The 14,684-nt window shown below is 42.9% G+C and overlaps 1 protein-coding gene across 1 annotated transcript in view; it reads right to left on the bottom strand.

The window, feature by feature from the left end:
• The window catches only part of LOC119396337 (uncharacterized), a 40,655-nt gene extending 27,563 nt beyond the window's left edge, over positions 1 to 13,092 (bottom strand). The window contains exons 1-7 of the mRNA XM_037663515.2: positions 11,845 to 13,092; positions 9,528 to 10,354; positions 9,013 to 9,088; positions 8,591 to 8,695; positions 6,494 to 6,555; positions 3,608 to 3,753; positions 245 to 395 (exon numbers count right to left, since the gene is read on the bottom strand). Of these exons, the coding sequence (XP_037519443.1) occupies positions 245 to 395; positions 3,608 to 3,753; positions 6,494 to 6,555; positions 8,591 to 8,695; positions 9,013 to 9,088; positions 9,528 to 9,617 (630 nt within the window). The 5' untranslated portion in view covers positions 9,618 to 10,354; positions 11,845 to 13,092. The remainder of the gene's footprint in view (positions 1 to 244; positions 396 to 3,607; positions 3,754 to 6,493; positions 6,556 to 8,590; positions 8,696 to 9,012; positions 9,089 to 9,527; positions 10,355 to 11,844) is intronic.
• Positions 13,093 to 14,684: the final 1,592 nt, after the last annotated feature.

Genomic DNA, 14,684 nt, shown 5'->3' with positions numbered 1-14,684 from the left:
AGGTGAAGGGCAGGCGCCCTGGTTCTGTGGGCGGAGCTGCCATTTTTTCTTAGGTTGCGACCAGGTATAGCTCTGCAGGATAGCGATCAAACTTTTGTTTGGTTTGATGTTTATAGATTCTCTCTGGCAAACACTTCTTCACAGATCCGGGGGGATGGGGGGGGGGGGGGGGGGGCTACTCCTTCTACTCTGACATGGTTGTTTTCTGCCACTTATGTTGATACTGCATGGAGTCTCTACTCACCCAGGGATTCTTTTGTTTGTCAGGCATCTGTGTGCCGGGCTTTGGATGGTCCCAGACCAAGTTGGGGTACCGGGCAGCCAAGGACCGGCCCAGTGCACAGTACTCCCAGCGCATGACTGACGTGTTTGTGTTCTGTATCAGCTTGTTTTTGCTGCATGCGACAGTATGGGAAACAGGATGAGTACAACAGCACTTTTGGTTGCAAGCTAAACTACAAACTACCACAGATGTTGGAATGAAGAAATACAACAGCACTGCTATCAAAACTTCATCACAAAAGCCCCCTCGACACGCAGTTAACAGTACTAAAATGATGTATGGTGTCATGCACGGTAGAAAAAGTAGAAAAATATGGTTTAACCCTTGGGGTATTTTTACCGTACATGTACGGCGGCGTTTTCTGTCCCGCAGTATCTTTGCTGTACGGGTACGTTATTGACCCTCTGCTTGAAAATTTCACGTCGTAATGACTATGCATACTCACTGGGAGGTGCTGCCACCTCCTAGGACTTAGATGAAGCATTCGAAATGATTGTGCTACCTTCTTGCAGAGATAAACAGAACTGATTTCTCGCGTCAGTGCATCGCGCGGTCTGTGGCAATGCCTATGGGCAATGCCCTTTCGTGGTTTCGGTTTTGCCGCCTGATCGCAACCAAGGTGCGCGAAAATTCGAAGGTCGCAGGTTCGGTCCCTGTCGGCGGCACGTTATCCTTTCATCCACTTTACTTTCTTCACATTTATATCCTGATTGCTACAAATAACATCCCCTATACATTCCTTGGCATTATTTGTTAGTTCTCATTAATATTGTGTTTAACAAAGAAAAACGAGCCCTTAAAAGCCTTAGCAACGTTGCTTGTTGGGCGAGTTGGAACGAGTCAGTCATAACGTAGTTCAGCGCAAAAAACAGGCAACAGACGAGTAAGAGGACAAGGACACAGCGCATGCGCTGTGTCCTTGTCCTCTTACTCGTCTGTTGCCTGTTTTTTGCGCTGAACTACGTTATGACCTTAAAAGCCATCTCCTTTCCTTCGTTCATAGCGAGGGTCTCGTTCTGGCAGACTTCATGCCTTCAGGTAGTATGCGAGGGATTATTGGTCAACTGCTAGCTCGTAAAAAGATCACGTGCTACGTGACGCCAACAGGCAGAAAAAGTGTGTTCCAGACTCACCGCCATGGCTGCGATCGGCGCTGGCTAACACTCCCAAGTCTATATAACCCATAAAGTGGACGGGAGGATGACCGCCGCCGTAGCTCAGTGGTAGAGCATCGGACGCGTTATTCGAAGGTCGCAGGTTCGGTCTCTGCCCGCGGCAAGTTATTCGTCCACTTTACTTTCTTCACATTTATATCCTAAATTACTACAAATAACATCCCTTTACTTTCCTTGGAATTATTGTCTGTTAGTTCTCATTAATATTGTTAAATCGAGAAGTTTATAAAATCTACAGAGGGGTTTTTCAGTCCTTCAAAACCTAACGTTGTAACATAGAACACCCGAAATCTACCACAGCATTGTTTTTGCCGCTAAGCCACGCGTGCTCGTGTGAAAAGTCTGTTCAGGTGTACCGAACATTGGGCTTCACATATGTGGTCCAGGCGATGCAGAAGGTAGACAGCCACGTGATATATGACATGCAGATGAAAGGCAAAGATGGCGAGAACGAATGCAGTGATTATGCGAGCAAGGCGAGCAAGGAAGTTTCGAGGGGACGGTCAGTGTCATCTGTCGCATAAATCACGAAACAACGAAAGCACACAGTGGTGTTCCTGTGGGTGCATTGACAGAAACAATAAACCACTGCCACCCATAGTACCATGTGGTACGTAACAGCATGACTGTTGAGTCCACTGTTCTGTGCATGTGGGTGGCGTGTAGCCTTGTCAAAATAAAACCAGTTTCGTGACTATGGGTGACAGATGCTTTAATGCAATAGTGTTAGTGCCCGCGCGCGCTTGAAGAAATAAGCTATCAATGTCAAAAAATAGGGAAAACTTGCGCTTCTCTCTGCTAATTTATTTCAGCAAAAACTTTGTTAAATCGGTTTTGGTTCCAAGTTTATTTCTTTAGTTTGGGTTGACAACAATGTTGAATCTTATGAGTACCTGGCGGGGAATGCAAATTTCTTCCTTATATTGGGAACTACGTAAAATCTGGTTTTGTTAGATCGAGCTTTAACTGTATTATTATACTGTAGAAAAGTCTAGCCTTGTGGCCATCTAAAGTAGTTCCCAACATGCAACAAATGTTCAGGACAGCTGCTAAGACTTCTCTAGTATTAGCAAAGCTTGACATCGTAACAGTGTACTAACCATATGCACGGCTCGCTTGAAGGGAAAAAAGCAGCATAAATTCAGGAGACAAGGGTGAAGTCGTAAGGAGACAAGTAGAGAGAGAGAGAGAAAGCGAGACAAGATGCACTGACGAGTGAGGAGTGAAATGAACGGTAGGACAAGGCATGAACAAACGCTGTATTGTTTCCGAAATGGAAGGTTTGCTGCATCGATGCTAATCTACAACAGAAAGCAGGTAGCACTGTGGACTTTAGACGGCACTGGTCCCGAAAGTCAAGGGTTTTCAAGGACAGAATACAATTCCAGGACTTTCAAGGGCCTTGAGAATGTACTTTTCAAATTCAAGGGTTTTCAAGGTTTTCAAGGACCTGTATGAACCCTGCTATTGGTACTTGAGATAGCCCACAGTTAATTCAGAAGTGTGCTAAATAAAGCCGAGCTTTACTGAAGGCGTTCTGACAAGATATTCATTGGAAAGCATAAAATCATACTTGCAATCTATCCTTTTGCTCAGTAGCAGACATTGATATAACAAGTTACCGATTAAAGGAAAGAGGGTGACTTTTAAGGGCTCGTTTTTCTTTGTTACACAATATTGATGAGAACTAACAGACAATAATGCCTTATGAATGTGGGTGGCGTGTAGCCTCGTGCATGTACTACTATGTCTTATTGTCTGTTAGTTCTCATTAAAGTTATCGATTAGTATAATGAATCAAATTTACCCTGCACTGACATCAGTGTAACATATGCATTTCAAAAATATGAGGAATTAACTAGGTATACTTTGACATTAGTTGTGTTATTCCAATAACTAGGTACTACTATGCATTAATTACTGGACCTGATTTTAACTACTTTTCTGTTTTTACAACTTTCGAAAATCTTGGGCATGCCATATATTCTTCCTCTCCTCAGTCGTAGAATATGATAGTTGTGCAGCACCCATAGATATTTTCTAACATTTTTATGTGCACCTGTCTGGCCTCGGTTGCAAAACGATGTCTTGACCTTTGATAAACGGCAAGACGTAATGCCAAAAACAACTGTTTTCTTTGAGTACTCACTTCAGGAACTTGATGATTTCATCACGCAGAGCACACGAGAGAGCCTTGTGCCTACGTGCTGTCATCGTGGCTCCATGCAGGAGGGGTTGAACGTACGAAGAGAACTCCGGGAACAGGCCATGCGGAGACCACAGCTTGAGATTCGCCTGTGAGATACCGTGTCAACCAGCAAGCTTTTGTTGTAATGAATAGCGACACATTTGCATAGCTTCGAGGGACTCTAAATATAAACACTTAATATGTTAAAAGTGGCACACCATTCTCTGAAATATTTACTTTCACTGCTGTCGTGGTAAGAGGTTCTTTACTAGTAGAGAAAATTTAGTTTACCCTTCCATATCTTAAAGGGGCCTTCCAACACAATTCCAAATATTCATCGAATAGCTTCATTGAAGGAGTTTTCTGCCTCACAAATCGACTGCTGCAAACATTTTTAGAATTCGTCAAGTATGAGTGGAGTTACAGGGATTTGTCGCATGCTTCAAGCGTTTTCTCTCTCCTTTCGTACTAGCGAGCGGGCTGAAAGCAACGCAGGGTGGGATGACAAGGGGTCAAGAAGCTACGTCCGCTTGTCAGTGCACGTCATGACCTTGAGCACTTTCTTATTTTTTTTTCTTCTAATGCACGGCCTACTTTCAGTGTGACCGAGAGCATGTGCATGGGCACGTGGCGGCATCTTGTGGCGGCCATGGTAACTATTCAGCTCACGATACTCAAATCAGCCAATGGCCATGGACTTTGGTTTTATGGCACGGCTATTTGGGTTTATGGCATCATTTGTCGAGAAAAGAGCGAGCGATCTCTAGTGGACTTTGAGAATTAATTGTAAATTCTAGGCCGCGTACTGCGCTATAGTGTTTGGCTCACATGTTCTCAGGAGCACTGACTACCGATCGGCAGCATTTTCTGACCATGCTGAAAAAGTGTTGCAGGGCCCCCTTTAAATTTTCTCGCCAGATCTCCAGCGCTGGTATGTTGATGTGACGTCAGCTGTGGCTACTGGACTGATACACTGCATATACGTGCTCAAACATTTGTTTCATGTGGCATCTTATACACGAATATGACCATGTGGTTACAAGACACGCCACAGTGGGGAGCTCGGGATCAACTTTGGCCACCTGGGGTTCTAAGAAGGACCTAAATCTTAAGCGCACGGGTGTTCTTGCATTTTGTCCTCATCAAAATGTGGCCTCCCTGGCTGGGAACCAAACACATTTCCTCAAGCTTAGTGTTGCAACATATTAGCTGCTAAGCTGTCAAGGCAGATTATACATGCTAATGGCTACTTGGCAGTATTGCAACATGCAACGAAATTTCGGTCAATGGGCCCAGCCCACTTGATATTATTTAAAGTTTTGAATTTTGCAGCGAGCTTTTCATAAAATGCAGACCCCATACAACAAACAATGTATGCCAACTACACGATGACATAGCAACCTAGGGTGCAAAGACACAGCCCTTCCAACAGCTTTCACTAAGATACTTCACACATATTACATATTCACATTTACAGAAGTGCCTTAAAGGGACACTAAAGGCAAATATTAAGTCGACGTTGATTGTTGCAATAGCATTGCAGAAACGTCGTAGTGCTTGTTTTGTGCCAAGGAAATGCTTATATTGAAAGAAAATCACTATTTAGTGGTCCCCATGGCGTTAGTCCGCTTTAAATCAACCGCCTAAACGGACCTTATGACGTAGCAGTTGCCATGCCCAAAGTTGCCCGCCTTTACTGCCCGGCCACCAAAGGTACGGTTTCTTGCGCAACAGCGGCCATCAATGTTTCCAAGACGCAGCCACGGGCCACTCCAAAACTGTATAGTTCACTGTAACGGAGCTGAGTTTGGCCAGTAGCAGCAGAAGCAGAGTATCGACTGGGCGAAAATAGCGAGAGCCAAGCACACGCAGCAGTACGCGATACCGAAACTACCACTGAGACGCGCAGTTCGGCGAAAACGGAACTTTTGAACCACTCGCGCCGTTCCCCATGATAGCGCCAAGAGGTTCTTTTTTCCATGAATCGAACAGAAACGGACAAGCAGCATTTTATTACGTCTTGTGATGCATGGAAGGTTCTTTTTTTATTGCAACTAGTTTGATTAGTAGTGGTTAATTGTACTCGGGACTCTCTGACGTCATCGGGATCATTTCCAAAATGTCCCACTCATGGCGCACGTCGTGTCCTACATTTACCTTAATTTCTCTATTACTAGAGCACTGCTGTTGATACTATTGACACTTTAGACGTCATACATTGAGCTTTCACTCTGACATAAATTGTTATTTGCCTTTAGTGTCCCTTTAACAAGTATGTGAAGCATTTTAAATGTCATTATTTCAACAGTGTCTTTGGTTTTGATCCACTAAGCTGGCATGCACAATTAGTTACCTGAAGGAAACGTGAAGTTACTCGATATAATGAACTACGTATTTTTATCACAAGAACCAGTTCGATATAACCAGGTGTGGCTGTAGACAGTGAACTGGGTAAAATACATAGATGGCTCCCTCCTCTGTGTAAAGACATAATATTTGGCTCAGATATTGATGACAGCATTGATTATATTTACTCATTGGGCTCGTATACCATGCCTAAAATGTATTGCACGGCTCCTATGATAACAAGGTACTGTCGCTAGCATAGGGGACCAACATGTTGTCAGTAAACACAAAAAGTAAAATCATTTGTAGAGGGTAAAGATTAGTCCAGAAATTGATGGCGGCAGAGCGGCAGTGTTAAGATGTTAAGTACTGCACTTGGTACGTGTGGGTGGGGTAGCAGTGGGTGTGCATTACTTTCTTTCCCTTCTTGCAACTTTAAAGAAACACCCTTTCACTGGAGCAACTTGTGAGGGCTGTTCACAAATGGAAAGGAAGTGCTACCTCATCCTTCTTGGCTCCCTTTTGCAGTGCAGCAGTGTTCACCGTGTACACCTCGTGACTGCCTAGAAGTCAAGCAAACAGAATGCATAGTCATCTATGCTTCGTCATGGTGGATCGTGATGAAATGCAATCACACTTACTTCAACACAGCCCAGCAGTGATGGTTTCATTTGCATTTGCCTTCTCATGCACACTGACCGTAGCACATTTATCGCAGCATACTAATGATTGCAAGAGCGTGCGTAATATGTGGTCAGCGCCATTTAGCATCCACCAAACGTGATGCAAGCACAAGCTGATATTTCGCTATGACAAAGTGCAGTGATGGTATTATTTTCGTTCGCACTTCCATGGGGCTTGCAGCAGCAGCACCTACTTCAGAGAGCATCGACCTTAGCCTTCTCTTCACAGCGCTCTATTTTACAGATCTGTTTAGAGCATGCAATGTCCTCCGCATGTGACATACTAAGTAAACACTTCTGCTTTCAGTGTGAATAAAGTGCATAGACACTGTTATTAAGGTGAAAGCCTTACATGGCTCAGGAGACGAAAAATCTGACGTCTGTTGTCCAGGTGTCACGGCACACTCAGTCACATGAGAGCGTCAATACAGACGGCACACTTAGTCGTGACACGGTGGCGTAAGTATGCGTCATGGGAAATTTTTCCCAAGGACAGCAGCACCAGCGTGTGTATTAAAGAAAGGGCTACACATATGTAGATGGCTATCAATTAAGACTTGGTTGGAGCCCTTTGAAAGTCTTAGTTAATTCACCTAACCAGACAGGCAAATCTGTCAAAATGTTCAGCTTTAAGATGGCTATCAGCATGCACCTGATGGGGTATGAGATAATAGAAAGAAGGTCTACGGAGAACACTGTCGCCAAGCTTAGTTGGTTATGCCATCAGCTACGAAAGTAGACTAATACATGAGATGAAGCCAGAGAAGCCCAGAATGCTCCTAAACAAGCCAAACGGTGTGAACAACAGGTGTACTACCACAAGTCCCCATGTCGATGACAATGCAAACCCAGTACTACCGACATCGGAGGCTGACGCTCTACCTTTTCACCTCCTCTTTAGTTAATACATTTGTTATATCGCGTGTTAAAAAATACGGCCACAAATTAAATTAAGCTCTGGTGCTGTACATGTCAAAACCATAATTCGATTATTAGGCATGCCCTAATAAGACTGGATTATTCTTGAGAGCCTCAGGCTCAGTAATGTGCTCCTAAATCTATGCAAACAAGGGTTTTAGTACTTCGTCCGCATTAAAATGCAGCCACCTCAGACTGAATCAAATCCAAGATTTCAAGCTCGGCACCATGATGCCAGTCAGTGGACTTCTGCAGTTAATACAAAAGGGATAACTGCGCTACCTGACACACACGTAACAACCATAGACACACACAGGCGCAGATTTGCAACTGAATTTTATTACACACATTCCTCCTATAAGTACACTTCGCAGAATTCAATACCAAGCATGCGCTTTTCCGAAAGGTGTCATCACAAAAATCCTATCAGCCATAACCAGCCTGTGTGTGTCTATGGTTGTTACGTGTGTGTCAGGTAGCGCAGTTATCCCTTTTGTATTAAGATGCACCAACTCGCCCACCAACAAGTTCTTCTAGACTTCTGCAGTGAATGAGAGTGCTACAGAATACCGTCCAATCAGTTAAATCATTGCTAGTGAACAGGCAAGCCAGTGACCATATAAAGTCAAAACAGACCAACATTTTGAAATCCATATGGTTCCCTTGTGGACAAGAGATCATCCATATGAATCGTTTTATTTTTCGACAATTATAACTTTGTCATATCAAATGTTTGCTAAGGCTGTGTACTTACTGCATGCTAAAATCAGTAAAAAAAAGAACATCATATACTTACCAGAAGTTCAGCTGCATATGTGAAACAAATTTTGTTAAACCCGCAAGGAAAGCCACACTCAACAGTTAAGCGAGGAAGAATACTGCGCGCACACATATAATAACTCATTAGATGCGATTTTAGCTCTATTATACCATGAGCTACATTTAGAATAATTGAACCATCAGACCAATGTGTAGTTTCCGGAGTGTGAGAACTCACCATTATTCAGTGGATCACTTGTATCAAAAACCAAGTCGCAGTTTTCATTGAAGTCAGGCGGTTCAGTTTTTATGGTAATTTCCGGCAGCACAGGTACTAGTTGCGCTACAAAAAAAAAAAAAGAAATCAGTGCTATACATTAGAAAGGAGTCGCAACAATTACATGAAGCTAGTGCAACAAATTAATTTACAGGTGTAGGTAGTTAAACTGACTATTGCGGCAATAATAGGTGGAAGATAAGTTCATTTAAAACATTATTTTCTTGCAATAGACAATCCACAAAATTTTAGCTAATAAAACATTATCGTCAGATGTGTTTACAAGATTTTAAAGCTAGAATATCACAGTACTGACAGCTGTTAAAGATTACAAACTGCACGCACAATTCAACTTCTAGGATAACCAATGTTAAAATGCCTACCGTAGAATTCTCCAACTAAATTTTTCATGATGTGCAGTGAATGTAATAACATGGCAACATTACCGCCTGGAAACCACTGAAAATGAATAAAGGCAGAGCAGGTGGAACTTTAAGGCAGTTTGATTCAATAAAACTAATCACAAGCGCTTTTAGAAGATCATAATTTGATGCTGTCAAATAGAATAGTCATCACTGCAACTATTGGGCACTTGTTGCTACTCTTGCAGTCATTCGGTGCAACACATTAGAATGGCACATTAAAAACAAGGCGCCTTTCAAACTTATTGCCAGAATTTACATCAATAAAAACACATAGTAAAGACACATAATAAGACACTGCACTCATTGACTGCAGCTGTAACAGACATTACTGAACACAGAGAACCAACCAACAGTGAAGTGCTTAAATGTTTGCATTAATGACTCCAACTAGCTCCTCGAGCACAAACAGCGATATAGTATAAAAAGAGATGCAGTATCCACAAGCTCTAAATCGGAAGGAAATGCAGGTTTACCTTGAGTGAGCACAGCGTACTTGTTGAAGATCTAGTGTTACTAGGTGAGAAGGCACAAAAACTAAAACTAAAGGTCACAGGAGCAGACATTAAAGGGACACTAAAGGGAAATAAGTTAAGCTAGATTGAATGATTAGGCTTGTGTAATAACCAATTCACCATTCCTGGCAAGAACAGAGCATTCGTAAGCGAGGAAACAATGAAACTTACAAATTGGAGTGGTGCTCTCTGTTACACTCTGTGGGTACCTCAATAAATAATGTCGGATCATCTATTTTGATTACCGAATGGCTTACAATGAGAAGTGAATTACAGAAATTTTGACAATGAATAAACATGCAGTAAGCCGGATTTGTTGCTACATATTACGGCCGTGGAGCTCTCGGACATCCGCTGACTTACAGAAATCAGCCGCCGAGGTGGTGAGGTCAAGTCCTCTATTTGGCGCGGGCGATTTAAATTGAGCAGTCGCACAAGGACCTTTCAGTGGCTGTCTTTGACGCAAGAGATTTGTTTATTGTTGCACAAAAAGTGCTGATGTGATGTACTCCAACGCACTAAAGAATCAAGCTAACCAAAGTTAATATCTTCCTTCAGTGTCCCTTTAAAGAAAATAAGGAGGAAGGACATGTATTAGTCATTGCAACAACGAGAAAGGCAGACATGAATCGAGGCACAATATCATAGCACACTGCACGACTTCGTCTCAGTCGTTTGGACGTCCTTCTCATTTCCACAGCGTTCAGAAATAAGTACAATTCAAAGGATTGTTCATGAGACATGTCCCCGGACAAAAGCAGGAAGGTTGGATGCAGTCTTGAGATGCCCTGAAACAGCGTCACAGAATTTAAATTCGAGGCACACACAACATATACACACACATTCACAGCAGCAGAAAAAGCTTTCGAAGGTCAGCACAAGTCAATGTGAACAAGAAACCACCACTCTTGATGCAGCTGAACTTTAACCGCTCACAGTGGCTGTCCTTGTAGCGAGATCCGACACTTTCGTGACAAATCTTCACTCTAAATAAAAAAAATTTAAGGTTTCCCCACTAGAATGGTAGCGGCGTATGAGACAACCAATAGGAAGAGTCTAGAAATGACTGAATCACTTGATCAACCCCCAATGCCTGTACAGATTATAACCCATGCCACTGAAGCTTCTTATGTCACAAACATCACCACCGGTTAAACTAGCTAGAATTGCGATGAAATGTCCCAAAGACTTCAGCGATGAAGCATGTCAGATGAGAAGGCCAGATTCAAAATTTTTGTAAATAAAACATCAGGCGTATACTTTGCAAGTTAAGTTTTGTGCACTGACGGGAGCAAATAGGGAAACTTATTGTGCAGAGTGAACGCTGATGTTAAAGCTCCGTTCGAAAAGACAGGAACGGGTCTTGGATACTGCAGGTTCAATTGGAATCGGAGGCCCATAGCTTTTCTTCCATTTATTCCAAGCACACTTTTGTCTAAAAAGTCTACGTTGTTTCTGCCTCAGTTAGCAACACTATTCCCCACTTAAAATTAACAGTGCCCGTTTTACCTCTACTTTATAAAACAGTTTGGATAATGCCTGTGTCTAATACACACCCGCATTATATTATTATCAGTGGTTTTAAGAACCTGTAATATTTATTAACTTTAGCTCAGTAAAGTGAAAGACTTGCTTCACATAAACGGAAGTGCTTAGAAAGCTTAAATTTTCTCCGGTCTCCACAAAATTATTGATCAAAGAAGAATCAAAGAAGAAAAGAATATACCAGTTCCACTTCTGATCACGATTAAGCCAGATCTGGATCAGATCTCTGAACAATGATTGGCTCCCTTCCACATCTTGCGCAATGGAGTCAATCATTATCAAATTCTATCCGGACCAGGCCCGATCGCGATCAAAGGTGGCCATGTGACACCACTATCAATCAGTGTTTAGTGAATAGAAGTTGATCATGTCACCATCGAATACGACTCTTGCAGCCTTCATTCAGGTTACCATGGCAATTCATACTCTATAGGCACACCTCTAACGGGTGGTGCCAGAAGCAGAGCCAGTGCATTGTGCAGTCACTGAATAACAAAACTAAAAGTGAGACAGTTTGCTACAGTTTCATATCTAAACTCTAGTCACTCCTTGCGATTAGATGAGACTATTTATGAGTATGTTGCACACCACTACCTAATGTTTTGTTTGACAGCAAGCTGCCAGCTTATCTGGTTCAAGATTATGCACTTGGATCCAAAACTGCAACTACAGACCCTAATTGCAATTGTGTTAAGTATGATCAGTTTATCCCAGCAAGTGGAGGTTGACTTACAAGTGCCGAATGATGTATGGAGAACTTGATGGCACAGAAAGCACGGCAGAGAGCTCCCTTTGCACCGTTGTTTGATACGCATACTTGGCAATAATTTGCTGTTTTTGAAAGCTTTGCCGTTGCAACTCCAGGGTGCATTAACCTCTCAAGGCAAACAGGACTGTTGCCATACACCCAATGATATCACTGATAGCATACCCATACGAGATGCAAATGCCCTCAAGAACTATTCTTTTGCCTTGTAACACACTAAGCAACAAATATTTTAAGGCATCCTTGTCAGCATAAATCCTAAAACAGACCAAAATGCAAAAGGGACTGGGGAGGTTCGCGTTTTGATGCCCGATGTGTCACTTCGCAAACAGCGGTCAAGAAGTGCTCATTACAAAACGTAATATCAGGATTTTTCACATTTTTATAAATGCATATTTATGCTTCTTAAACTGCTTCGAAACGATTAATTACCACTGCAGATGGTAGAAGCATTAGTACAAACTTTTTTAACGATCTGTTTGCCAACTTCGCTTTTATTGCAATTGAGATCACTGAGAAACTGCGTCCACACTCGCAATAAGCCGCACGTTTGGCGAATGAAATCGCTAGCGTTAGTCAATCTTTGAATGAATATTTGTGTGCGCCTGAAAGACAAACAAACCAACGAATATCACACATAATGGGCATGTACGCATATTCCCACAGCAATCACTTCAGAATTAGCACGAAATCATCACACGGTGTACTTTCGGTCGTGATCGACTTTCTCCGTCGATCGCGATCTGGCTTAAAAGTTGCGGACGCGACATTCGATCCGAATAGGGCTCGATCGCGATCAAAAGTGCACAGTGTCACATCGGTACGAATAAGCCAAAGGTTTTCGGGAACAGATCGCGAAGTGAATGTGTTGTCCACAGGACACAGACACGGAACGCACTACACAGGTTGCCGGCAACATTCGGCTCTTGCGGTGCGGCTTCTCAGCACCTGTCATAATCTTCAGCGGCACAAAAAATAACACAACTTCGCGGCACTTGTGACAACTATGCAGGAAACAAGTGGATGGAAGCGCTCGATCAAGTTTTCTTTGCTCGCTAGTGGATGAAAGTGGGCCATCAGCGCGCATATTAGCAGTTAATTGGAGCAGTAGCACGTTCAACAACTCTAAACGACACACACGTCAGCCGTGACGATTTGATTTCGGAAGAATGCACACGCATGAATTTGTTTTTAAGTCGCACGCGCACATAAGAAACATAAAACATAAACACATGGGACACTAACGCCCCCTCGTGTTGTACAACGATGGTGGCGCAAGTTTTACGAATAGCAGCAAGAAACTCGTCATATTTGCAATAAAAACCCTCAAAACCCTCTCATTCCAACGCGGATTAGGATAACTCGTTGGTAAATGAATTGCGTTGGTGTACTTGCAATGTAATTGCTCCTGACACCGAAACCTATGTGTGAACAGTTTCGGTTTCTTGAGGAGATAGCCGCGTTACAGCAAAACAGCATCACTTATTTATGCTAACCCAAGTAACTTGAGGTATAAGGCAGTGCGAATACCCTGATGTAATTACGTTAACATCGCTGGAGCTTTGGCGCAACAACGCTGACAAGCGCTACGCAGCGTCATATGCTTGTTGTATCCACTGTGGTTGTATCATGCTGCGGTATGCGAAGTTGCGCGAAAAGTGCGTTAAGCCAATAGCCGCCAGCGGTCAAGCCAAGCCAAGCTAAGGAGGTAAATATGAAAAATTTGTGAGCGCGTTCTTGTGAAATCGAATCGATCATCGATGTCACTCCCTTGATCGAATTGTCGCGGCTGACTTGTGTCCCGTAGAGAGGTGGTTAAATGTACCACTTAACCGTCCATTCGCACCCTGTTTTTTCTCCCCCTTCAGCGCCTAGTGAAAATTCGAGCTAAGTAATGAAGGCCCCGCGCGCTTACATATTCTTGTTTGTACCGCTGTAATGTGTGGAACGTACCTGCTGCGATGACAGGTACTGTAAGAAACGTACTACAAAAGCTGAAGGTTGCCGGTAAGCTGTCTCGCGTCGGTCAGCGTTTCACATTGCTTCGCTAATTCTTAACTTGCATATATGAATTTAACCAAAAAGTTTGCGGTGTCTTTCTCCTATCCTCATTTTTAAGTAAAACCGCGACTGATTGCTTTTGTACGGTCTCGATGTGTGATTAGGATTGTCTTTCGTTCTTCCTTTTTTCTTTTGAGATGCACAAATTTAAGCTTGTTCATACGATGAGCAATTAAGAGCGCAATGACATTAGCTGGCTATCGGTTTGGTTCGCCATGCGTGCCGTTATAACGGTTCATCTAAATTCATCATGTATGTTGAGCTTACAGCAATAGACAAACATGGTGTTTGAAAAAAAAATGTTGCAGCTATCTGTAGAGTGCATTTGTTTCAAAACAGCTTCAGAAACATCACTATACCCGAATATGCGTAAAGTTCTTTGTTGCCATCTATAAGCTGATCACTGGATGTCGAAACTGCCTTCCCAGCCCATTTCGCATTTGCTATGCGTCAATGCTCATAAGCTGACAACACGCTGTGATTCATTGCTTGTAGCAATCCACGAGGTGAACAGTATCTAGAGCTACAATAAAAAACGACTGTTTGAAATTTGTTGTAAATTATGGGTGTATGCCAGCTACACTTCCCTTAGGTTGGGGTCCAGCTAAACCCACGCTTTGCCAGAGAACATTCCATTTTAGAATTTTGGTAATGTATGCTGGCGAATACAAATGCTTAGGCAGGACAACTGGCCGGCCAGGTCTGTAAGGCTAACCCCTGCCTATAGTATAGAAAAGTCATCGCTA

This window comes from Rhipicephalus sanguineus, chromosome 6 (assembly GCF_013339695.2).
Source record: "Rhipicephalus sanguineus isolate Rsan-2018 chromosome 6, BIME_Rsan_1.4, whole genome shotgun sequence".
NCBI lineage: Eukaryota > Metazoa > Arthropoda > Arachnida > Ixodida > Ixodidae > Rhipicephalus > Rhipicephalus sanguineus.
This window is presented reverse-complemented; position numbering and strand designations above follow the sequence as displayed.